This window comes from Macaca fascicularis, chromosome 10 (genome assembly GCF_037993035.2).
Source record: "Macaca fascicularis isolate 582-1 chromosome 10, T2T-MFA8v1.1".
Classification (NCBI taxonomy): domain Eukaryota; kingdom Metazoa; phylum Chordata; class Mammalia; order Primates; family Cercopithecidae; genus Macaca; species Macaca fascicularis.
The window spans coordinates 97,618,717-97,645,577 of NC_088384.1; the positions used below are offsets into that span (position 1 = coordinate 97,618,717).

At 40.9% G+C, this 26,861-nt stretch overlaps 1 protein-coding gene across 11 annotated transcripts in view; it reads right to left on the reverse strand.

The window, feature by feature from the left end:
* Positions 1 to 26,861, reverse strand: part of CHD6 (chromodomain helicase DNA binding protein 6) — a 211,987-nt gene that overhangs the window by 106,908 nt on the left and 78,218 nt on the right. For 10 of the 11 annotated variants that reach the window (XR_012419397.1, XR_012419398.1, XM_065523165.2 and 7 more), the window contains 3 exons: positions 25,162 to 25,682; positions 7,332 to 7,479; positions 5,439 to 5,588 (listed from right to left, as the gene is read on the reverse strand). Coding sequence is in view for 8 of the 11 variants with exons in the window: in XM_005569020.5 (XP_005569077.2) it covers positions 5,439 to 5,588; positions 7,332 to 7,479; positions 25,162 to 25,682 (819 nt within the window). In the remaining 3 variants the exon portion in view is untranslated. The remainder of the gene's footprint in view (positions 1 to 5,438; positions 5,589 to 7,331; positions 7,480 to 25,161; positions 25,683 to 26,861) is intronic. The other variant, XM_074005359.1, reaches the window with a different exon arrangement.

Here is a 26,861-nt window from a genome sequence, read left to right on the forward strand (position 1 = left end):
AAAGGGAGCAGCATTTCCGAAATACACATCGAAGTAGGAAGGAAACTGGAAAATCAGAATCTTTTTTTTTTTTTTTCTGAACAGAGATTGTGCATAAGTACGATCATGTGTGTATAAACACTCAGTGTATACAGATACACACAGATATAAACTAAATCTGCTTGCCAGACACACTTCCATAACAACCATCTGTTCTCAACTGCTTGGAATTTCCTTAAATTATCCTTCAAAGAAGACCATTTTAATTCATACACTTTTTATGTCAGAGATTTATATAATCTTAATATTTTATCCTTAGGGAAAATTTTCAAAAACTTTTAACCCTATTTACCTTCAACCTCAACCAACTACCTCTCTTACCTCTATTTAGCAAACCATAAGGAGGGAGCATAACAAGAAGCAAATCAGGTTTGAAACCACAGTATTTATCAAGTGCCATGGAATATACAAAACCAGTATCAAGCTTTATGCCCAATTTCAAGGGGATTACACTCATTCAGGGAAGACAAAATAAACATGTCTGTCTTAGAAATATCCCAGGGTAAATGCTAATTGGTCAAACAGTAACTACAGTCCAATGAGAGTTCAGAAAGTGAAAACAGCATGGATTTCACAGCATAGGTGAGGTTTTAGTTGGGCCCTAAAGAACACTGGCTCATAAAAGAGGACAGCAAAGAGAAAGGTAAGATGAAATGAGAGATGAAAGAACAATCTTACAGGATGTATGATGCATATCTAGAATGCATGCTAAGTAACCTGCCTTATTAGACTGAAAGCATTACACAAAATGAGGAGTAGGAATGAGAGTAAACAGGTAGTGTGTGGCCACATCTTAAAAAAAAAAAGGAAAAGAAAAGAAAACACAGGAGTTTTGATCTAATAAGGGAGTTAAAAAGTAACCACCTTGGATTTCGTGAGCAGGAGACTGAGAAATACCAGCAATTCCCTGATATTTTGGGAAAGTTAGTCTGGTATCCGACTGGGGAGAGCAGAGAATTGTGGCAGGCAAACTACAGAAGTGTGTGCTGCAGTAAATTGTACACTGGGCTCAGCACAGGGGGTGGCAGCAGAAACCAAGAGGAAACAAATACAGGAAACAACCTAAAGACAGTGTGGGAATTGGTGGTTGTACCTAGTGAAGAAATGGGAAGACTCAAGAAATTACCCACCCAGGCAGAGCTGATAGGAGCCTTATGATGAAGGGCCCTAACGGACACTTCTGCACCGAGTCACACACGCTGGCACGAAGCTACGGCAATGCCAAATAGCAGCAAGGAGCCTCAGAAAAGAGGCCTGTCTGAGGGTTTAAGTGAGACAGAGATGAATACCAGTGAGGAAAAAGTGCCAGTATACGGAAATGGAGGAAACAAGAGCCTGGAAGAAAAGAAAAATCTCTTTCCTTTCTAATACAGAGGTTTAAACAAATCATACCAGTTTGAGTTTTAAAGCAGTTGAGGTTTAAACAAATCATTACCAGTTTCATACCATAATGAGTTTTAAACATATTTATTCACTCACTGAATAAGCATTTGATAAGTTCAACTAATAGGTCTTTATATTAGCTACCAACCAGCAGAAATATAAAGTTCTACCTATGCTAAGAAAAATTACAATAAATTAAAAAGTGATGCCTGTTTTTGCAAAACTCTGCAATCTGACTGGGGAACAATCAGGAGTGATCATCAAAGCAGTATGGCAGAGGCGCTGAAAATCAGGACCATCACAGGCTATGAATAAGTGGTACAAGGGTCCCAGCTGAATTTAGACTTAGGGAATAATAATTACAATAATGAAAAACCTTATCGAGCAGAGGATGGAAAGTGCCACTTCATCTGAATAGTTCCTGGGAGTAAATGTAAATTTTATTTTATTGAAACTCTCCTACGTGAGAGGCACATAGGACAAAAAAAGATACAAATCCTACACTAACATAACTCATGGTTTAGAAGAAGGAAACAAAAAATTTGGCAGGTGTCCAAAGGACAAGGACAGTTAAACATATTAGAGTGCACTGAGAGTAAAGGGGAGGGGCACTTACCCCAGCTCGGAGGAGCAAGGCACTTTCGGGAGGAGGAAACAACTGAGCTCAGCCTGCCAGGTATAGAAAAAGGCCTATCAAAGAAGAGTGCGCTGTTCGCAGACACAGAGCACAGCACAGGAGAAAACCACGAGCCAAAGCCTTATTCAAATTCAAGTCCTTCTGTTCCAAAAGGCAAAATCACACAAACCACCCAAATTGCAGGAGGCAAAAACTGAGACAGCCTTGCCAACAGTCTATACATTGTAAATAAAATACACCACAGAACTCTAAAAGTTTGTTTGTGTTCCAGACACCAAAATGAGTTTGACCAAGAATAAGAAAATAAAGAGTCACATTTAGGATGGAAACTTTTCTACCCCTGAATCCCAAGCTCGGGATTGTGCTACAGAGTCCAAAGCACAGCTGTGATAATATGCCATTCCTGAGCTAAAGTGAGTCGTGTGTAAAGATGTTTTAGCAACTCACCACTTGGTAACCAATGCTGAGGTTGTGATCTGGGGCTGGGACAAGGGCCAGCAGTCACAGAAGTGGGTTGAGCATGCTGAGAATATACTGCACAGATCTGCAGAGAGATGGCAGTGGGGCCATTCTGGTGCTGACTCCAGCCCCTTCTCTGCCCCGAGCTAAAGCTAGCAGGCAGGCAGACACCCACCCAGAGGGCCCCAGGAGAAGGATATAGGAAAAAGCTTCCTCTTCTTCAGTGATTTCTGTGCCACTGGATGTGCCTTGAGATTGCCTGGAATCCTAGATGAGATTCAAGGCTTTCAGGCTTTTCGTTAGTGTGGGAAATCTTTGTTCAAACTTCCTCAGGAAGCCCAGTATGTAAAAACAGTTTTAAGTGGAGCTGTTTTGGTTCTGCAGCAACTAGGACTCTACAGAGCACCAATTTTGAAAATCACTCGGTAAGCCGATCTCTCCAGTACCCTCACTGGCTGTGCGGCCTGCCCTGCATGCTAGGCCAGGCCTTGGCTCAGAGGCCAGCCCCACACGGTCGCACTTCTCTGAATGCCAAAGCCAAAACCATCAATCAGGCCTCTCTCTTCCTTAAATTTGGTAAATTTTTTTGAGATATAATTCAGATTCTAATTTATGTTTCTCCATATATAAACCCTCTCTTTGCTATATCCTTAGAAGAAAAAAAAGAGTCTTAATAAGATACCCAACATTTCCTGAATTATTTCTGTTAGATCAGCTACTGCTGCCCTTCAGGTGCCAGGGGAGAAGTCATAACAACATCTGAAATATGGTTAATGGCTTAGGCTAAATGGCTACTAGGAGAAAATCAAATTCCGTATAGTGTTTTAACTACCAAACCAACCATAACATCCCCAAGGAATGAAAACCCCATTACAAAGCAATACAATTCTATCACCTCATGGCAGTCTTGCAAGGGCTATTTTTAAATATTAATATTTGCTTGAAAAGTATTATAGTGACAATACATCAAATTATTATTCCTACTGTTACATTCATTAGTTGGATAACCCTTAGCAGAGACATGAAATCAACTCTTACATGCTAGTCACTGATTAATTGCTGCTATGTAACTCTGACCTGGATCGTTCTGGGCTTCAGTTTCTTCATTGTTAAAATAGGGACAATAGTCCCTGCTCCCTGCTACTTTCTATGCAAACATAGAGTGAAAGAATATGTGGAATTATATGAAAATGGTTTAAGTTGGAGGCAAGGTAGTCAAGGAAGATAAAGTATTATCAGCTTCCATAAGATACACTAGCATCCAGGAGGAATGACAGGTATTTGTGATGCTACCACTCCATACAGAGTGTGAATTCTGCCAAGTCAGCAACAGTTGACTCCATAACAACAGACAGCCATGTCCCAGAATGTGCTCTTGGCAATAACGCCCCTCCTACATGCACAGCCTGCTTCTTGTCTTGCTTTTCACTTCTTCTCTATAAGCTCCTTGGCACAGACCTCCTTCTTTTCAACATTTAACCCTTCTCTCCTTTCTAGTGCCTCTGTATCAAGTGCTAATACTATCATCTTCTTTCTTGACACTGCTGCCAACAGAAACTGCTAAAATGCAAATACAGTGGTCCTACTCCTCTGCTTCAACACATCAGTGCCTCCTATCCCTTGTCCAATCTGCATGATAAAAACAAAATTCCTTAGGTGATATTCAAGGCCCTTCACACTGTGACTGCTCCTACCTCTCAGTCCTCCTCTCTCACCACCCCTCAAAATACACCCCAGCATCCAGCCAAGATTATCCATTTGTCATATCACAGCTTGTGGTGCCATTCAGTTTCTGGGGCTTTATGAAGTTCATGCTGGAAAAGTTCCTCCTAAGTCCTTGTCTTCCTATACATCTGACCAGTCTTGCTTCTGTGCAGCCTCTGTACCCAGCACATCTAGACTCGCAATACAAGTCTGTTGAATCAGAGTTCCGAGTTCCAACTGTAATTACTAGTTCATTTGATCTCATCCACTTAACAGCTATTTTATTACACAAAAGACTTTAACATTCTTTTTTTTTTTTTTTTTTTTTTTTGAGACAGTGTCTTGCTCTGTCACCCAGGCTGGAGTATAATGATGCGATCTTAGCTCACTGCAACCTCTGCTTCCCAGGTTCAAGTGATTCTTGTGCCTCAATCTCCCAAGTAGCTGGGATTACAGGCCTGCACCACCATGCCCAGCTAATTTTTGTATTTTTTTTTTTGTAGAGACGGGGTTTTGCCATGTTGCCCATGTTGATCTCAAACTCCTGGCCTCAAGTGATCCACCTGCCTCAGACCCCCCAAAGTGCTGGGATTACAGGTGCAAGCCACCACGCCCGGCCAAGACTTTCACATTTTTAATGAGAGACAAATAAAACAACATCAGAGATCAGATACATTCAAATGCAATTTGTGTTGTGGTAAGTGCTTTAAGGAAGCATACAAGGGGCTGAAATAGAACATCATTGGGATGAGGGGCAGGAATCTACTTTAGATAAAAGAGTCAAGAAGGATCTCTCTAAGGAGATAACATTTTAGGCAAAACTGATAAACCAGTCATGTAAAGCATTCCAAGCAGAAGGAAGAACAGAGGCAAAGGTCTACAGGTGGAAAAGGACTGTTAGTTAGTTCAATGCATTAAAAGACAGTCAGTCTTTTGGCTGGAGAGTAATGGGACAGGGAAAAATTGTTTATCTAAAAAAATGAAGAATTTGGTGAAACAAGGCGAGAGTGTGATGTGGAGGGTCCTGCTGAGCACAGTGAGGAGTCTGAATGTTATTCCCAGTGCAACAAGAAGTTATTTGAAGGCTACATGAAGGCTACAAGCAGCAGTTAAAATGATCTGACTTATGCTTTAGCAAAGGGCCAAGAAACAACTCTGTCATCTAGGTCAAAATGACTGTCCAGCCAAAGTCAGTACCCTCATGCAAAGGCCATACCTCCGCCTGCCAGGCCAGTGTAGAAGCTGAGAGTGCAGATGTTCGACCAGCTCCAAGAACAGCAATTGTTTCCCCATCATCATCCACCACTTTGAAGTCCAGGTCCTCATTGTATTTTCTGCGCTTTACTTGCCTTCCCGAGCGTCGTTTCTGCAGGGCAAACACACCCGTCAGAGAAACTCTCTGAGTGAAAGACAACAGCCTACATAAGAAGACCCGCATCTACATTTACTAATAAGCCAAGGAGAGCTTTCTTGTCTTACAAAAGAAATCTTTCTTAAAGACAACTCTTTTAAGGACTAAATTCAGTCAAAATGGGATCTAGCGGAGTAGGGGACAGAACAAAAGCTCAATCTCCAAATTGCCATGATCCACTAAAAAGAAGGGGTAATGTCTCACTGTCCAGTAAGACGTGTTCTGTTGATCAACGGTAGTGACTTCCCCCCTTTCAGAATCCACTTTTCCTCCAATAAAACAAGGATGGGAGCTGAACTCTATCATCTTTTGGGTCCCTTCCAGCACTTGCTGGAAGCACAGATTTTATGACATGATGACAGTTTTCATTGTTTTTGCTGAAATTCACCATCCTTACTGTGTACTTCTAAAAATGTAGTTAGAAAACTAGTTAGTATCAATTTTTTGGATTTACTCTGAGAATCTCGTAATGCTTCCTGAAATGCAGGGAGACATCTTAAGTGTGACAAAACAAGGTTCCTAAGTCACCTTGACTGTGATGATCTAAGGATTCATCTCTAATTAAGAAGCCTGTACCTTTTAATATTCAACAACAAAACAGCCCAGTGGCTTTCCACAAACAGAACAGCATACAGTTCATCTCTACATACTCATCATATCTCAACAGTAGAATCACTTCAGGGAACCATTTACCAGCCAGTTCACTCTCAAATATTTAAATCTTAAAAAACAAAAGCAAAAGCAAAATCCCACCTCTCTTTTCTTCTACAAGATACCTCCTGAGCATCTCTCTTGTGTTCCTATCACTTCTTCACTAAGTTGCCTCTAGGATGTTTTACTTTATACGAGGGATTCCACATAAAAACCTCTCCCCAACACCACATACGGATCACCATTCTACAAACACCTAATACCCTGCCAAATTCCATCAACTCAGTGTGCCTGGCTCCTCTGCCAATCTAGACACTTAACAGCCACCAGCCCCAGTTTATAGGCAGTGAGGAGTCTGCTCTGACACCAGACACTGCTGCTTATTAATACTATGACATTACTAGCTGTCATTTTCCTACAGGGAAGAGCAGTGAGAAACCCATGAAGGTCCAGATGATCCTGGAAGGTATAGTACGTCAGTCTTATTCTAAATGAGCCTTGCAGCAGCATGGCTCAGATAAATTGCTATGAATATCAGAGGAAACAGAGCACTTTCAAATATTAGCCTTCATGCTCAAGAGCGGTTATCAACTCAGAAAATCCCTAACACTGTCATGGGCACACTTTGGCATATTTTTAGGAATCTGGTTTAGACGGGCAACTCCATGTTTCCATGTTTGGCCAAACTTTCCTTACTTGTTGGCATAATGGATACATTTCTGACTTTCCCAGCATCTGGGATTATGAAAATGTCCTTGTACAGGCTGGCCTGGCACTCTGAGCACTAAATGCATTACCTGCATGGCAAAAGAGGCCTTACAAGCTTGGCTCACAACTTTGTTTTCCACATCAACTCCTTCTGCAGCCTAATATCCCGCTACTTTTCAGGAATGAGGCAAACACCACTAGAAAACTGGGATATTATTAGTATACTGATCGGGCTAGGGAGTGTGCTAGAGATAGGCATAGAGGAGCAACAGGATCAGTGTGAGCCAGATCCCATCCAGCAGCTGTAATCTCCACCAGGCCTCCCGGTCACAGCTGTACCTGGCTGTCTGTAGACTCAGTGGACTCCTCAGGACTCCGCAGAGATGGGTTCGTCAGGCCCTGATCCAGCTCTAAACTCTCCACTGTAGTTTCACTTTTCCTTTTTCCTTTCTTCTTTTTCTCCACTGGGGTTGGTCCTTGCTCCTTGCTACAAGGAGAAATTCAGAATTAAAACTGTTGGGCAGTTTTTAAAACTAAGATTTCTCATGTGATCAACATCATGAAATCACATCCTGGAATTCTAGGGCCAGGGCAGGCTTTAATGGGGAATCTACAAGAGTTTCTTCCCAGAAATGAACAGAAACATGGGAAGAAATATCTACATGGATCAATGCAGAATTCACTTTATTACACCCCATCGTGACTATTATAGCTACAATTAATATGTAAGAAATAATATGAACATCTCCAAAAACTTCACTTTTAGTTTATACAAATGTCTTCTCTAGGAAGTTCAACTGCTTCACAGATACCAAGAATCTTCAAATTACAATCTCCCTTTAAGTTTCTTAGGAAGAGACATCTCCCTAATCTGTCACCATCCTCTACTGAGTACATGCTGGACCTGGAGTGAACACTAGGCACTCAAAAATGAAGAGAACACTGCCTCTGCCCTTGACGAGCTTATGATTATGAAAATCCTACAGTTCACCTACAACCACAGCCCAAGGCAGTACATGAATGCTTCCTCAGAGAGGCAGAGATGGGCCAAGTCCATCCGCCCTGCAAGGCCCTGCTAAGATGGCAACATTTTCTCCAAAAAGCCTTCCTTGGCCTTCCTAGGTGGTAAAATCTCTTTCCCACACTCCCAAAGCACTTCAACTATACTTTGCTTAAATGATCTTTCACCAGAATTAGTTGTTAACTACAATATCAGGCTCAGAATTCACATAACTACATACAGTGCCTGGATCCTCTACAGTTGCTCAATAAATATTTGCTGGATAGGTGAGTACTTTATACTTCTCTGATCTCTCTTACCAGACTCGAAGTTCCTAGAGGGCAGTATGTGCTTGACTATGCTTGTATTCCTCAGAGTGAGTGGTCTTATGCCTTATACATAGTAAGTATTCAATTAATATTTAAGCAAGTTTTAAAATGGTTGTTTAAGCAACGGATAGATGGATGCCTTAATGAATGGCTGTGATTAACTGTGGTTGGGGAGATTTGAGAACATACATTTGATCAGAGATACATATATATATGTACATATAAAAACACAATTCTGACAGTAGTAGAAATAACAATAACTAATGATTGCAGCTAATACTTTATATAATAATTACTACATGCCGGCACATTCGTTTACATTGCCTTTGCTCTTCACAACAGCCCTGTAAGGCAGATGGTATTCTTTTTTTTTTTTTTTTTAAAGACGGAGTCTCACACTGTCATCCAGGATGCGGTTCAGTGGTGCGATCTCTGCTCACTGCAACCTCTACCTCCCATGTTTAATTCTCTTGCCTCAGCTTCACCAGTAGCTGGGATTACAGGCATCCATCACCACACTTGGCTTTTTTTGGGGGGGTATTTTTTTTTTTTTTGAGACGGAGTCTTGCTCTGTCACCCATGCTGGAGTGCAGTGGCGCAATCTCCACTCACTACAAGCTCCGCCTGCTGGGTTCACGCCTTTCTCCTGCCTCAGCCTCCCGTGTAGCTGGGACTACAGACGCCAGCCACCGCGCCCGGCTAATTTTTGTATTTTTAGTAGAGACGGGGTTTCACCATGTTAGTCAGGATGGTCTCGATCTCCTGACCTCGTGATCCGCCGGTCTCGGCCTCCCAAAGTGCTGGGATTACAGGTGTGAGCCACCGCACCTGGCCAGCAGATGGTATTCTTATTCTCATTTTATTCCTCCTCAGAGGAATCTGAGGCATGGTGAGGTTAAGTTAGATTTCCAGGGCAACAGGGTTAGTAAATGGCAGAGACAAGATCTGAGCCCAAGTGGAATCTGTGCTCATCTGTGATTATCATAGCATTCTTGGGGGAATAGAACAGTGTTTTGGATACATTTAGTAAAAGATAGTTAGTTGTGTGTCTGGATAACAGGGCAAGTGAACAGAAGCACCATGTGATGCAGCTCAAAGGAAAAATCAAGGGTGCACCAGGCCAGAAAGTTTAGACTTCATTCTGCGTGAAAAGGGCCATGAAAGCAGGTCCAGGAAAGAGGGAATGAAGCCTTTCAAGGGTGGAAATGCTTTGAAAGGCCCAGCAGGAGTAGAACCAGGAAGTCTTGGCAAGTGACAGAATGTGGGTGACAAAGAAAGAGCCAACACTGGTACTTCCCATCAGGAGATTTAGTAGAAAGTATGGGGAAGAGAAGGAAACTGGAGGACCTTGTTCAGAGGGGTGATCAAGGATACAAACCAGCCAGTGCTGATAGCTAAATCTGTCTGCTTCCCTCTTGAATACCCTTCACCCTTCACATGCCCCCAACCAGGTCAGCACAAACTCTGCCCAGCTTTTATTCCCCAGGCTGGAGACTGGCTTGCCTACCTACCAGGAAAGTTCACGATGAAAGCTATTTGCAAACAAACACAGGAACAGAAAAACAAATACTGCATGTTCTCACTTACAAGTAGGAGCTAAATGATGAGAACACATGGACACACAGAGGGGAATGACACACACTAGGGCCTTTTGGAGGGTGGAGGATGGGAGGAGGTAGAGGATTAGGAAAAATAATTAATGGATACTAGGCTTAATACCTGGGGGATGAAATAATCTATACAACCAACCACCATGACATAAGTTTACTTATGTAACAAACTACACTTGTACCCCTGAACTTAAAAGTTAAAAAAAACAAACAAACAAACGAAAAAACTATTTTAATCCAACCTAAAGAACTGAAACTCAAGGGGTCGTGCCATTTTCAAGGATTACAGATTTTTAACAAGGCACTTGTACCCTTAAGCAGGGGAAAAAGCACAAGTTCTTCTATTTCTTACCAGTTCAGAAGAGGAGACTCAGGTAAAACAGTTTTAAAAGATGCTAAATTTTCATGAGTCTTTATCTCGTGAAGTAATTTTGTGGCTTCTCATTAAGAAAACTGCATAGTAAATTACATTCTACAAAGTACTTGTGAATTCCATGTCTCATCCCAATCCCAAGAGGGAGCCAGGACAAACAATCCCTATATTCCAGATGAGGAAAACTGAGATTTTTTTTTTTTGAGACAGAGTCTCGCTCTGTTGCCCAGGCTGGAGTGCAGTGGCCGGATCTCAGCTCACTGCAAGCTCTGCCTCCTGGGTTCACGCCATCCTCCTGCCTCAGCCTCCCGAGTAGCTGGGACTAGAGACGCCCGCCACCTCGCCCGGCTAGTTTTTTGTATTTTTTAGTAGAGATGGGGTTTCACCGGGTTAGCCAGGATGGTCTCGATCTCCTGACCTCGTGATCCGCCCGACTTGGCCTCCCAAAGTGCTGGGATTACAGGCTTGAGCCACCACACCCGGCTGAAAACTGAGATTTAAAAGCAGCAAATGTCCCAAAGTCAGCAGCAGGGCAGAGGCTTATGCTCAGGTCAGCTGAGTCACAGGGTATTACTTTTTCACACCAAATCATGTATTTTGCCTCTTTTTTTCTAAAATCCCAGTCTCCCTTTTAGTAAATGTAAAAACTTCAAATATCCTTTAATGTTATTTGAATCTCAAAATAATGGTTTAAAAAATCAGCAACATTCCAATGACCCAAATATAGAAAATTCACAAATCCATAGATGTTGATAGTTTTTTACAGCTCTCTTAGAAAAAGGTTTAATTCTTTGACACAAATGTAAAGAAAGCTTACAATATGCCAAGTCACCCTAATAGTCACATGTTCAGTGGCCTTTGAATCTTCTGTAAAATCTTAAATCTTTCTTCCCAGCATTTGAAATCAATTTCATCTACTTACTAAATGTAACTTCATTATATTAGAACACTTTGTCTGTATATGTTTAATCTTCATTCTAAATATTTATTATGTGTGTGTGCGCGCATGTGCCCAACATGCTAGAATCATGTGCTTCACTGTGGAACATCATACTCGAAGCTAAACCAAGTTCAAATCATAACTAACGAATAGAACTTCCTCAAAATATGACACTTTTACTAGGAGACTTGTGTGCATTTTGAGCAACACATTAACTGTTGAAAGGAGGGAGGAGTCATGGTGAGGCACTTTCCAAGACAAGCCTGAGGCGCTACTAGATTTTCCCAGCCATAAGCTGGGGTTCAGGTAGCCTGGGAATATACTTTCTCAAATATTTGTCAGTAAAATAGGAAAATACTGGCTGAAACCTGCTCCGTTATTTGCAGGTAAATAAGAAGATACTCTACTCGGGAAAGCTTCAAAGTGATTTTTTGGAGGTTACCTTTGGCAAGAGAAGCCATTTTAAGTTCCAAAAATTCTTCCTGGAGCTCTTCTGATAAAGGCAAGTATCAAGAAGAAAAGATTCCTTGTAAGCTTACAAATGGGATCTTCAAATACGGTATTAAGAAAAATATCATCTGAATTCATCCTCTAGGAAGACTAGATAAGGTGTATCTTTCTGCTCTTTGGAAAAAGTTTTAAAAACCTTACGCCTGAGAGTTTTATCAGTTGAAGACATTTTAATCTCTAAACTGCTATACCTACAGATGATTTGGCCCGTGAATGTTTGTTTGCTCCTTGAAGTTCCAGGTTCTTCAAAAATAATGGATAGGCCAGGTGTGGTGGCTCATGACTGTAATCTCAGCACTTTGGGAGGCCCAGGCAGGCAGATCGCTTGAGCTCAGGAGTTCGAGACCAGCCTGGGCAATATGGTGAAACCCTGTCTCTACAAAAAAATACAAAAATTAGCTGGGCATCGTGGCATTGGCCTGTGGTCCCAGCTACTTGAGAGGCTGAGGTGGGAGAATCGCTTGAGCCTGGAAGGCAGAGGTTGCAGTGAACAGACATCATGCCACTGCACTCCAGCCTGGGTGTCAGAGTGAGACCTTGTCTCAAAAAAAAAAAAAGAGGATAAATAGGATCTAACAAAACTGCATATGCAAATAATCTTTGACTCAGCAATCTACTTACAGGAATGTAATCTAAAGATATATCACACGATATAAAAACACATATTCATGAGGTTATTTATTACAACATTTTTTGGTAATTATAAAATAATGAGAACTACCTATCTAAACATAAATGACTGAATAAATTAGGATATATACAATGTAATACTAGACAGCTATAAAAACAAGAAATAATTCTACAAACTGATAGGGAATGATTTCTAAAGATATATCAAGTGAACAAAGCAGTGTTAAAAGAGTATAATATGCTACCTTTTGTGTAAGAATAAAGGGAAATTTAAAAAACCTGTACACATCTATCTACTAATACAAAAAGAAACACAGGAAGGATAAACAAAAAAACCCACAATGCCTATCTATCTACAAGGGGTAGCAGGGATACAGGAGGGAGTGACACTTCTCTGAGTATACCTTTGTATACAGATCTGACTTTAGGAAATCTGTTAAAGTTCTACATACTAAAACACAAAAAACTAAAAGATGAAAACAAGCTGAAACAAGTGAATCCATGTATGTTTAAAACAAGTAATATAACTGCACCTCATAAAGAATAAAACCGCTTCCATTAACTGATGAACACAGCATTTGACTACATACTCTCAATTTCTAGGAGAAGGGGAAAGAAGAGCAAACCAATTCTGAACTTTTTTTTCTTGGTAGTTAAGAAAAAAACTACCATGGTGAAGTGACTCTGAACTATTTCAGATGTGGTATAGGACTAAGCAAATGAGTAAATGTGTTGATGTTGGGAACTGGCAAATACGAAATGCTATAAGGCAAGGGAGATACTGTGAGATGAATCTCAACTGCAGGCATCATCAGTTGAACTCATGAGTTCCATAACATGTATGAACACAAGCATGTATATGCGCACGTGTGTATGTATATATACATGTATGTGTGTAGATATAAGTATGTATATACGTGTGTACATATATTCATATGTGCATGTTTGTATGTATTTTCCCCCTAGTTTTGACAACAGAAAGGGCCTAAGAGCAAAGATGCCCCATCAGCAATGTGTACACCTAACACTCAGATCTTGGTGTTTAATACTGAAGCTCCTCACAGAAATGGCTGATTCCAAGGCTAAAGCAGGGAAGAGAGAGGATGAGCCCGAAACACCCTGCTATGTCAGAAAGTAAGAGAGTGTTTAGAAAAACAAACATGGCAAGTCAAAATGAGAAATAAGTCAGCTTGAAGAGCTTTTGTTGCCCAAAACTGAGACCATCTGAACACCAAAGTAACTGAGGACAGTAAAGAATTATAAGTCATTGAAAATAATAGGAATCTATACCGATGAGACATACATAAATAATGAATAAGGGATAAAGGGGAGCTCTTGTTCACTACAAAACACAAATGGTAACTGTAAAGGAAGTGGTAGAGTTAGAAAATCATTTTGAGGCTGGGTGCAGCGGCTCATGCCTGAAATATCAGCACTTTGGTAGGCTGGGGCGGGAGGATGGCTTGAGGCCAGGAGTTCAAGACCAGACTGGCAACATATTGAAACCTCATCTCGGCCGGGCGCCGTGGCTCAAGTCTGTAATCCCAGCACTTTGGGAGGCCGAGACGGGCAGATCACGAGGTCAGGAGATCGAGACCATCCTGGTTAACATGGTGAAGCCCCATCTCTACTACAAAAATATAAAAAACTAGCCAGGCGAGGTGGCGGGCACCTGTAGCCCCAGCTACTTGGGAGGCTGAGGCAGGAGAATGGCGTAAACCTGGGAGGCGGAGCTTGCAGTGAGCTGAGATCCGGCCACTGCACTCCAGCCTGGGCGACAGAGCGAGACTCTGTCTCAAAAAAAAAAAACAAAAAAAAACCCCATCTCTACAAAAAAATTGGGGAAAAAAAAAAATCAGCCAGGTATGATGATGCATGCCAGGTACCTGGGAGGCTAAGATGGGAGGACTGATCGAGCCCAGTCGAAGCTGTAGTGAGTCATGATGGTGCCACTGCACACCAGTCTGGGTGACAGAGCAAGACCCTGTCTCAAAAAAACCCAAAATGACAAACAAAAAAAACCACTTTGTAACCAATGTAGAAAAGATGGGCATGGTGCAGAATCATCAAGGGATGCTAAATCTAGGGAGAATGATGTGAAGAGAAGCAGGATATTTGCATGATCTTAAAGTGTCTCCCTGCAGATTACTTAGTAGTTATAAGGGAATGAAAAGAATAACTAACTAGACAATGGTTATAGAAGAATGACTTACTCTTAGGAAAGACACACTGATGTATTAGGGACAAAAAGGCCAGACATACGTAACTTGTTTGCAACTGGTTCAGGAAATGTGTGCGCACACGCACGCACGTGCACACACACACTTAAATATATATATACACACACACACACGCATACACACACACGCACACACACACATACTTTAAAAAATAATTTATCTTGACATACATCTATTCCACTGCAGAAGTGGATACTGTGTTTGGCATCTTTTTTCCTGACAACCAATACTGATTCCTAGACCATAAAAGAGCTCTGGCAGAAGGTCAGAGTGGGCTATGGTACCCCATTCCTTTTACCATGGTGATTGGTCCAGGATGGACACATGACCTAGCCAGACTAATCTGGGAGTCCTTCCTTTAAAAAAAAAAAAAAAAATATATATATATATATATATAGGCAGGAGTGGGTAGGAAAATGAATCTTTCTTCCTACGTCATGAAGTTGTTAAGCTGTAAACCCACAGCTACGGGCAGCCATGATTCCAGCCTTGAGAGGAATGCATTTGCAAAGGATGGAGTGGCACCCAGACAGGCTCAGGGGGTCACTGGAGACAAACAGCTTTGGTCTCAACTAAACTTCCTGGTTCTGATTCCTTAAGCTACTGAACCTCATTATCATTTTTTCCAACTTAAGCTAATTTGACTGGGTTTATGTTACTTGTAACCAAGAGAGTTCTGAATAATACAAACGCCTAATACTCCCACCAATTAATGGCACAGGGGCTTGAATCAAAGCAATCTTATTTCTATAATCCTCTTTTTAATTAATAGCTTTCAGCGTTAGACTAACTTGGAAGGAAAAAAAAGGAAGAAATAACATTTTTGAGAGTCAAAGTAACTATTTTTTTATTCCAACTTGATTTTACAATCAAACATATCTCCACTTCAAAGAAAGTACCTACTATGCATTTATGACATGCAAGAAACTCCCAATCAATTATTTCATACATGCAGGACAACTATTAGTCATAACCATCAAAGCTTTTATTCTGTCTTCCACATGGCTTCATCAGCCAAGAAGACTGTGTGCATCTTTACTTTCTGTAGTTTGTCCTAGAAATTTTTTTTTTTTTTTTTGCTTTCCAAATAGGAAATTTCATTATAATATGAAAGCACTAGGTAGATGGGATTTCTCAAACTTTCTCTGCAACCATATCTCTAGTTTCTAACCTCCAGGTTTCTTTGCTAGAACTAAGAGTTAGGAAGTGAGTGCCGAATCTGAGTACGAGGAAAAGACCTGGGTACATGTCATGACACTGTACTCCTATGAATCTTTTATGGCTCTGTCCCTGTGGATTCCAGGTATTGAAAGCTCTTATCTACTAAGATGCATTAATTCAAAATGATTCATCTTCTCATTTTAAAATTAAAACCTTATTAAATATCCATCAGAGCCTTACAGCAAGAATGAGTTACTACTACAGCCACTGAAAATAGCTCACGATCCCAATAACTACCTCCAAAGACAAGCGGAGTCTCAGGAGTCCAGTCCAGGAACCACTACTCCACTCCAGCAACAACGCTTCAGAGAAGCTTCCAGCACTGACCTTCCTATACGCTTTGATCCTCTTCCCAGGAGTACAATACTGAAAACATGGATATTACCTTGAAAAAGCTCATTTGTACACTTGATTCAGCTTTTCCATAATGCCCGTATTAATTGAGCCTATATAGAGAACTGAGTTGGTATCTATTTTTAAAAGATACTAGTTAAAAGAAAAAATACTAAAAAACCCTAATTATTTTGGTACAGATATAATCTGCTGTAGATAAACTGTGAACTAAATCTGCCCTGTCAGTCCCTTTAACCGTATCAACACCTTCAAAACAGAGATTACAGAGGACAATATCCTAGTAAAATGGAAACAAAAAGATTACTTCCTCTTAAGATGAAAAAGCAGAGTTTTACCAAGTAATTCTATTAAAAGTAATAAAAGCAATTGAAAATAAAAATTCAGAAAGTATAGAAGAGTTTCAAATAAAAAGTATAACCCATCCTTAGTGCACCAAATCCCCAGAAAGGATCGCTTTTGACTGACGCCTCTCTAAAGCGTTCATGCTTCTAGTTCATTATTTATCAACATTAAGCAATGGCTACTGACATCCTGATAGGAAAGTTGATGAATTCAGATCTTATATACCTCCCCTATTCTGTCCCTACTCAGTATTTTCTTTGAACTCTTTTAGTGGAGGCAACCACATTTTAAATTTTCATTCTTTGTTTTTCTGATTGCTCCCGTCATGACCCATTCTTGTGTTGCAGACAAAATATCCTCAATTTGAGGAGCTAATTTAAAATATGTTCATTCTTTTCCTTGAATTGTTTCTTCTTATGACAGTTGTTCTTTCATTCTTCCTTTTCCTGCTTTACGCTGCTCGTTTTCGTCTGTGGTCTTGTGCTCTTCAGTAGACTGTTCCTATTGAAAATCAACTAGGCTGGTAATACAGGTGCCTGGTGAGGCTCTCCTCTGCTTCTGAGTAAACCGCTTTCTCTACAAGCCTCGCCCCTGAATATGAAGCCTGGCCTAGGACTCTGCACACATGTCAAGTGGCTGTCCCTCCCTCCACTTTTTAGGGTATGGGCAGGGAAGGGCAGAGAAGTTAGTGCTCTGTGCCCCTTTCTTGTGGATGTCATTCCTTATATGGAGCCCTAGCCCCTTCCTCAGGGCAAACTGCCTAATATCCGTAGAGTAATTGCCTGAGTTCATCCTAGAGCTGACAAACCACACAGCCGCTCTGCAGACAGTCCCTTAATCAGCCACCTCCACTTCTGGCCTGCCTCCAATCGCTCCTCCAGAGCTGCCTGCTCCATTGCAAGGAGAAAGCACTTCTATCTCTGCTGCAAACATAGTGCCTGCATGAGCTCTAAGCTGGGACTCCCTCCATACCATTTATCCACCAGTATGATACCAGTGGACTTCTTTGTCCAGAAATTCAGTAATAGCTCTCATCTTTGAAAAATTTTGTCCCCTCTGTTCTTCCTATCATTTCAGTAAGATTTGGAGAAGTGAAAATGAAAGCAGGCTGCATGTACCATCTTAAAATCTGGAAGCCCCTAAAAAGAACATTTGTTTAAATGTCTTTTGGTCTTTTTGTTTTAAGTCTTTTCTCATCTACAAATTTCTTTAATAACTGGCTCAATACTCATCTCTTCCAAGGGACTCCTCAGACCAGAAATGACATACTCCTTATCTTCTAAATCCTTTCAGCTACTCTGTAAGCAGTTATACCAGGTTTTTCATTTGTTTATATTTTTGCTTGTTTCTTGAACACTTGTCAAGGCTGCTTCTTGTGAAAAGCACCTCAAACTCATAAAAGTACCTCAATGACTGGGCTCACAGATACTTCTGACACCTTGCTTCCTTCACTATTGCATTCCCTATTAAAAAAAACTCATAAACAAAGCAAGACACAGAAGAGGCACTAAAAATATACTGGATAAATGAGTAGGCATGTATCAAGCATTATTATTTAGCAACTGTTCCCTTACAGATTTGGTAAAGGTCTACTATGCACCAGGCCACAAAGTAGCACTTCTGATGCTCCAAAAAAAAAAAAAAAAAACCCAAAAACAAACAAACAAACAAAAAACAGAAATAAAGACTTAGTACAAAGCTTCCAAGGTGGGTCTCTGACATTACCATTTAGATTTCTTCCCTGGTTAACACAAAGTCCAACGGGTTCCAAGCTCAGGGTCTCTACTGAGGGCTCATACACACCTTTATGTCTTCTTTGGTCTAATAAATGGTCACAATGTAAAAACAGGTCTCCCAACAGAAAGAACCCCACTAATGTAATCTCTTGAACCTGAAATTAGCCTCAATAAAGATCTCTCTAAACAGATATAGCTGATTGACCTTCAAATAAATGAGAAAGAGCCACCAGCCCCGGAGGAGGAAAGCTAGCTGTGTTACTACTCTTCCTGCACCACACAGTGACCGGCTGACTCAGCGGCAACCACGCAGCTCAGATGGTTATATAATCAGAAGGCCTGGGGCTGAACACTTCCCAGAAGCAGTCATCACAGATGAAAGCAAAAAAAGGTAAAATGCTGCATTTGGGAGAAAAATCTGCTCTGGGTTGACAAACCAAACAAATGGGGATGAAAAACTGAAACTGGGGCTGATCACACAACCACTTCTTTTCCTCTTTTTGCTTTTTCATTCCTAGCAGATGTTACATATAAAAACTTACACAGGCTCCTTTTTCCTGTGATCTTTCACCTGGGAAACATGTTTCTCAAAGGATAATCTAAGACTCAGCCACACTCTAATTACCTGGGAGAATTCTGAACTGCAGATTCCTGGGTTCCACCCCAGACCTAATAAATCATTCTCTCTGGGGAATCCACTTTTCTAACAAGCTCTCCAGGTAGTTCCCTAGGCACAGCAAAGTCTGAGGACCAGAGATCCAGGTAGATAGACCTCCACTTGGGCCAGCACACTAATTTCTTGACTTGCAAGAAAGAATATGAACCATTCTGATATGTGTGGAAATTCCAAAGCTTATACGCTGCCCTCACCGACAACATGAACACCAAAACTCAAGACCTTAGCTTTTAAAAGCAACACTCAGGCTGGGTACTATGGCTCATGCCTGTAATCCCAGCACTTTAAAAGGCCAGGCAAGCGAATCACTTGAGGACAGGAGTTCGAGATCAGCCTGGCCAACACAGCAAACTCCCATCTCTACTAAAAATACAAAAAATAAGCTGGGTGTGGTGGTACACACCTGCAATCCCAGCTACTCGGGAGGCTGGAGCAGGAGAATCGCTTGAACCTGGGAGGCAGAGATTGCAGTGAGCCGAGATGGCGCCACTGCACTCCAGCCTGGGCGAGAGAGCGAGACTCCGTCCCCCCAAAACATGATATTCACAGGCATTTAGAAGCATTAGATGCAAAAACTGTTGTTGAGCACAGAATCCACTGCATAACAGTTCTTGCTATAATCTGAATTTGTCCCCCAAAATTCCTGTGTTGGAAACCTCATCTCCAATGCAGTGGTGTTGGGAGTTGGGGTCTAATAAGAGGAGATCAGGTCAGGTGGCTCTGGCCTCATGAATGGATGAATACTCTTATCACAGGAGTGGATTATCTCAACAGTAGCCCTCTCTCGTTCTCTTTAGAGTAACATTTCATCCTCTTTTGCTCCTCTGCCTTTGGCCACAGGATAAGGAGCAGCACACAGGTCCTCCCCAGATTCCAGCGCCATACTGTTGGACTTCCCAGTCTCCAGAATGGTGAGCCAAATAAATTTCTGCTCACTATACATTATCCAGTCTGTGTATTCTATTATAGGAACATAAAATGAACTATAACAGTTCCCTAATATGAAATTTCTTTCTCAAATGGTAAAAACTTAGCTTCTCTGAGAAACTGTCACGTTGCTTTTCTAAGGCCGAAACATTATATTCAATGTAATGAACAATTTTGGGAACAATATATTCCCAAAGCCCTTACTAACATTTCATGACCCTACATGATCTGACCCCTGCCTCTCTGATCCCCTCCTCCAGCTATACTGGCCATGTACAGGTATGTATGCATAGGTATGTGTATATGTTTGTATATATACACACACACATGTATATCTGTGTATGTCTTCTTAGGCAAGTGGCTCCAATCCTCTGTGGAATAAGGCACTATAATTTTAAAAATAGTATAAGCATATAAACTATACCAAATGAAATTTTAATTTCAGAGTCAGGAAAATGACAGAGCCTAACTTGGCTTCCTGAAGGAGCTTTCTTTCTTGCTTAAGTTTTACAAAATAAAGGAATGAACTAAACTCATACTCAAAAACACTTTAGAGAAGCCAGGTTTAGTAATATATATCTGTAATCCCAGCTATTTGGGAGACCTCATCTCTAAAAATAATAATAATAATAATAATTTGGAGGGAAGAGACACTAGTTTCAATTGAAACTTCTCCTATTTAAGAATTTTAGGCTTTTATCTCTCAAGCAATAAATGAATACTGATCACTATTAATATCATCCTTGAAAAGGAAAATTTGCTAGACTACCTATCACCTGTTTAGAACAGACATGTTCAATAATCTGTTGCCTCTCAAATGCAAACATAAACAGCAAAGGAAAAAGTTGAAGACATTTAGTCCTTGAAAGGATACCATGAAGTATGCAAACTGAAATTCTATAGAAGAGCAACCATTTCCTACAAATAAAAACAAATTTATCTGACACTGAAATCTCCCCACGTCCATTTCTGATCTTCCTTAGCAAAACATAAAGACACACAGCTGAGGGGAGAAAAGTCGGTTTTACAATCAGGTGAACGTGGAGTCAAATCCCAAGGATGGTGCTCACTAGTTTTGTGCCTTGGACAAGTTACTTAACTTTTTAAACTTTCATTCAATTATAAAATGGATATATTACCTACTGTTATATAACAATGGGAGTTATAAGATATAAGATACCTTATACAGGTATAAGTTATAAGATACCTTATACAGGTCTTATTTTCAAGGAGAAGAGCTCTAACCATTCATTCTTGGAATACATTTATATCTATACATATAGATATATATCTCTATATCTCTCTCTCTATATATATATCTCTATATATAGAGAGATATGTATCATATGTGAACCTGACAAACCTCTCTGGTGACCAGCCCCAGGAACATAAAAAGGCACAAGGCAAGTTGATCCTGACCTCAGACACTTAACTTTTGCTGAGGAAAACAAGTCATACATACCTGAAAACCATAATTAATGATGGGGAAAGTAGCCTGTTTTAGAGGCAAACATACAAGACTGGGAATCGGGCCTGAGTTTATAACACACATCTGTGAATGACCTTAGACAAGTCACTTCTCTGTGGGTCTCCGTTTCCCTGGCTGCAGCCCTACAACAGGGCTGAACTAAGTAAGTATCTTTTAGCCTTCCCAGGTCTACGGTTATGATTTATAATGAAAAGTGAGGCTCCAAATGCTATGGAAGTTCAGAGGGGACACACGGGTACGCTGTTTTGGGGAAACTCTGATATATATATCTGTACTGATATACAGCTGAACTCTGATATATATCTGAACTTAGACTTGCACTCAGACCCGAAGAATGGAAAGGACTTGGGATACTGAGAGGATAAGAGCTGGGGAAATACCCAGAGCAATCCAAAGGAGAAGTGGGTCAAGGACCTTTAAGAGCTAATGAGATTAATTGAGTTGGTGAGGTACAGTGCCAGAGATGGAAAGGGAGGGAGACATCAGACCCCAGAGGGTCTGAATAACAGAGGAAGGAGTCTGGATTTTGTCCTGGAGGCAACAGGAGCAATCAGGGGGCAACAGGAACAATCAGAGGATTCTAAGCGGTTATAAATTGTTGAGGGAATCCCATTTCCCTGTCTCCATGTTTTCATGAGGAAAAGCATATTTTATTCCCAAGGACTTAAAAATACTGGAAATATATTTTCCACCCTTCTTCAAATTTATCTCACTTCCCCGACTGGGGAAATACTCCAATAGCAAGACTGGAAGAAGGAATGGAGCACACATGGCCCAGCACCGCCACCTCTGCTTTCGAGTGCCTGCAGTGCTGGCAGATAAACTTAACTGAGGGAGGAACAACAAGTCTGATGGTGGCCACAAGCTAACCAATGTTCTTCAATCCAATTTACCAATAACAGAGCTGATAAATGAATGCCCATTTCTATTGACTATTTATCAACTGATTTAGAATTGAAAAGGGAGAAAAGGCGATTTGATTTATCACCACCACCACCGTTGCCAACATAAATAAAGGGGCCAACAGCAGTGCTTCAGAAAGACTAGCCAGGTGGCAGCTGGCAAGATGGACTGAAGGAGGAAAAGGCCAGAAGCCCGTAAATCAGTTGTGGAGCTCCTACAGTAATCCAAGCATTAAGTGAATCATTTATAACCATCAAGTATTATCCAGGGTCTAATCGATATCTGCTTAAATCAAAACATGTACTTGAGCCAATCTGCAAGAGTAAATCAAAGAGAACAAAAAACTAAGGCTTAATTACTAACATATGCATATATATATGTATGTGTGTATATATATATGTATTTTTAAATCAATTAACATGCTTCATATCTAAAACTGCTTCTGCCTACCTGTAGGATCACTAATTAAAGGAACCAAAACAATTTTATAAAGATATAAAAGAGAAGCAATCAAAGGCTAACCAGTCCAGAACTCTGGAGTGCACAAAAGACTTCTATTATGTTACAGATCGATATAATATAGCTCCAAAAGAAAGAGAGAAAGCTCATGTAACTTGTCCACATTTTTAAAGAGATGATCATTTCTGTCAACCTCCTCTAACAGGATGTCTCTTGGACTTCTAAACCTGAAAAGGTTCTGCTGTCTTCTAAGTTAGCAGCCTTTGAAAACACTACCAAGCACTTCTCCAAGTCACTTATATTTCATACAGCCTAATTAGATCAAATCAAGTTGTGTTAGTATTGCTACATTTATATGAGAAAGCCTGTACATTTTCACTAGTCAGAATCCTGATTTTGCCTATACATTTGGCATCCAACACTTAGTTAAATGCCCCCTTATTCCCCCAAAATGGAATTTATGACAATGTTTGCATACTCATCACTTTGTTTCAGACCTCATAAAATGTAAACATGAATTCCTTAAAAAATGAAGAGTTGATAAAATTGTAAACATCAGAAACCAGTGGCTAAGTGGGCTCAGACACCTATGGCTTTCTAATGTCTTCTAGATACAAACCAAGACTCCTTATTAGGGCTATAAAACCCTCCTCTAATTACCCTAAATTCTCACACACAATCTTTATTCCTTATTATTCTCTGTAATAATAATAATAAAAAGTCGCCACACTAGCTCATGTCCGATCCTCCTTCCTTATATACGCTATTACCCCAAAGTACCACTTCAGCTCCTCCAAAGTAATCTGGAGATGGAGATGAAAATTATTTGCAGAGGACGAACAGTCACTCTGCTACTCCATCCACACACTGGAGATTAGAGTATGCTCACTAGGTTCACTAAGAAACAAGTCCTGTAGGGTTTTAGTTAGGCAGAATCCTGAGTTTTGTCTACCTCTCTCTTGACCTTCTGTAAGGTATTTTACAGGCATTTTCTGTAATCTACATTCCTGGGATCCCACCCAAGTTTCTTTGGTAGAAGAACGATGAAATCCTCTGCCAGACAGAAGGGAGTGAATATTATGAGGCAAATTTTTAATTTGGATTAAGAAACCATCCATCTGGTCCCAACAAACTGTCCTTCTGAAAAAGAAGTGAACCATCTAGTAAACTCCAGGTTGCAACACACACCACTTAAAATGCATTCTTCAAATTACCTCCTTCATGCCTGACCAACACAGGTGTGATAGCCCCATTACTTTATGTTTTGTTAGTATCCACATCAGTCTCTGTGTTTTTTATGAGTGCTCTTGGTCTAGAATAATAGATACATAGATAAATGTAATTAACCTTCCTCTGTACTTAGATTTTAGACATGTAAATTCCTTAAGATAGGAGTCATATATTTGGTGTTTCCTCAAAATTCTAAATATAAACTTCTGCACAAGGAATTTAGAAACAAAATGAGAAATATATTTGTATATGATGACAGATATTGAGCTCCCTGCACAAGGAATGCATTTGCTATCTTGATAGGATCTATACAGTGATTCTGTACCTATGCACTCTGGTCTCGCCGTAAGTCATTACAGTCGGCTCTGGTCTCATTTACTCAGCATTTCCTAAGCACTTGTCAATGTGTCAGGCACTGTGCTAGACAATGAACTAGATAAATAGATCAGGAATGGTCCTGCACTCAGGGTTTGGAACCTAGGGGAAGCTAGTCAGTCCTCAACTATCTGGAACTCTGTGGATACCGATGGCTCTCTTAGGCTTCCTGCACGACTGATTCCCGTCACTGTGCATCCTCCTTACAGCAGCTCCTCTGCCACTCTACACCACTACTGTTCCAAAAATCACTGCCCTCTGTATCACACCTGGGATGTCACTTCCCTTACACCCTGTGCATGTTAACATTTTAATTCTTTTTTGTCCAAAAGGAATGGCAAGAAACTGCATGGCCAGTATTAATTAAGTTTATCTTTCTCTCATTAGGAGGTAAGAAAGGTGGTTCATTTTTGGCTGAAAGCTAATATGGACACAAAGAACACATAAACATGGGATATAGGGGGCACATCTACACATCTGGCAGGATACCAGCTAGCAACTAAAGAATGCTAAGTACTAAGACCAAAAAGAATGGTTGGGGTCTGAAGCGGGTGGGGAATTCTTGGGAGTATCCTAAAAACACAAATGTCTTTTTTGAAATGCCGCGACTTCAGAAATGCAATGAGAAAACAGCAACCTTCAAGGACAGTCCCTTGCATTAGCACCAAGGGGTTATCCCTGCTCCCTATCCTATATAGGTGGGATATGAAGCTTAGGCCCACAGGAGTGCAGCAAGGTTGTGTCCAGGGGCTTGGGCCAATGCCAAAGGCAAATCATTCTGCACTGGCACAGGCAAATGCTCAGAGAAGGAAGAAAGGAAAGTACCTGGCCTTCCTGGACTTCGTCCTGGCTGCAGAGTCAGTGCAGCTCCTCTTCTCTTTGGCCTCCTTGGTGCCTGAGGCCTCCCGGGGCTTCCGCGCCTTCTTTACCCCATCTTTTTGCTTCGGCTCCTTGTGCTCCTTGGCCTTCTTCGGCTCCTTGGCCTTCCTGGGTTCCTTTGGCTCTTTCGGTTCGCGTTTCCTCTTTGGCTTGGGCTCTCTGTCCTTGCTTCCCTTTGCTGCACCCTCTTGGTCTCCTGGCTCCTTTTTCTTCCGTTTCTTCTTCACTCCAGTACCTCCTCCTCCACTGTCCTCCATCCCATTATGGGATGTCATTTTCCTAGGAAAAAGGGTAGCAGCTTCCTCTTCAGCAGTGTATAGGTCCTTCTGGGGCAGACAGTGACTAGCAACATCTTCAATTTTCTCTTCTTGATCAGTGCTGCAGTCAAATGGGGATGGAGATTTGTAGTCAAAATTGACAGAGGCATCAGACATTGGGGAGTGATTCAAAACTTTTAAATTTGACAACTGTAAAAGAAAGAGAAACAAGCATATTACCCTTCCAATGCATGCTTCCTACAAAGAGACTTACCCAGTTTGAATACATGGATTTGCTCAACAAATAGTATATTTACTGAGTTCCCACTCTCTGTTAGTTCCTATTGTGCTAGGCCTTCGAGACAGAGTGGCAAACAGGACATATATGGCCTTTAAACTTGGGGAGCTGTGCCAACGTGTTGTTAGCATACTAAATCAGGATCAAAGATACACCTTAGATTTTAACTAAAAATTGTGCTGTTCTGTATGATCATCTAATCTAGCCACCAGACTGAGCACCAAATAACCTTTGGCCACTTGCAGAAACCAAACTACCTGTATAGGAGGAAGTTTTATTGTGATGGATGCCATTAGAAAGGATGTGTCACAGGTGCTGAAGGCATCCCCAAAATGGAAGTTGCAAAGCTGTTTTTGAGCACCAACAAACAAAAGTACAGCCCCCCAAAGTGACCACTTTTTAAGAAAACATCCCTTTGGGTATAGAAGTTATATCTCATTCTTTCAGGTCTAGTGTTGCAAAAAAACACTTACAATTTCATAACAAAGCTAAGGTTGGTGATAATCGGTAACAATGTGGGTGTTAGTTTCAAGGAACAGCACCTCCCTTGGTCTGGAACAAAGAAATAACTTAAGGAGAGCCTGGGAGGGACAAGCAGGCTTTCTAGGAAGAGAGTTACAATCATCTTTGCATGATGGCTTAGAAATAGCACCATTTGTGAGGAACCTTTTCTCTTAACAAGAGGCCCAGCATGTGCTAAAGGGCACAGACAGTTGCCCAGGTGGCATGGTTTCCCTTCAGTATGCCGGTTATCCGTTCTGTGATCAGACTTCCTGGCCCAGCCTGGTAGTTACAGAGACCGTAACATTCAGCTGCATATTTCCCCTTCTGTTTTTTCCAGTGTCTTTCCCTAGTCCAATGCTCCCAAACATAACACTGAGAATCCCAGGATAAAAAGATGAAAGAAAAGAAAGATTTGGGGTGGGGAGGGGAAGAGATCTTTATCATATCAATACAGTCCAGCCTCATAAGCCTAAATACAAAGGGAACTGGTCATTCCGGCAGGACTCACTACTCAAAAAAAAAAAAAAAAAAAAGGAGAACAATTCAGTTTATTATCTCATTACTGATTTGAGTACTTGAGATGGCTT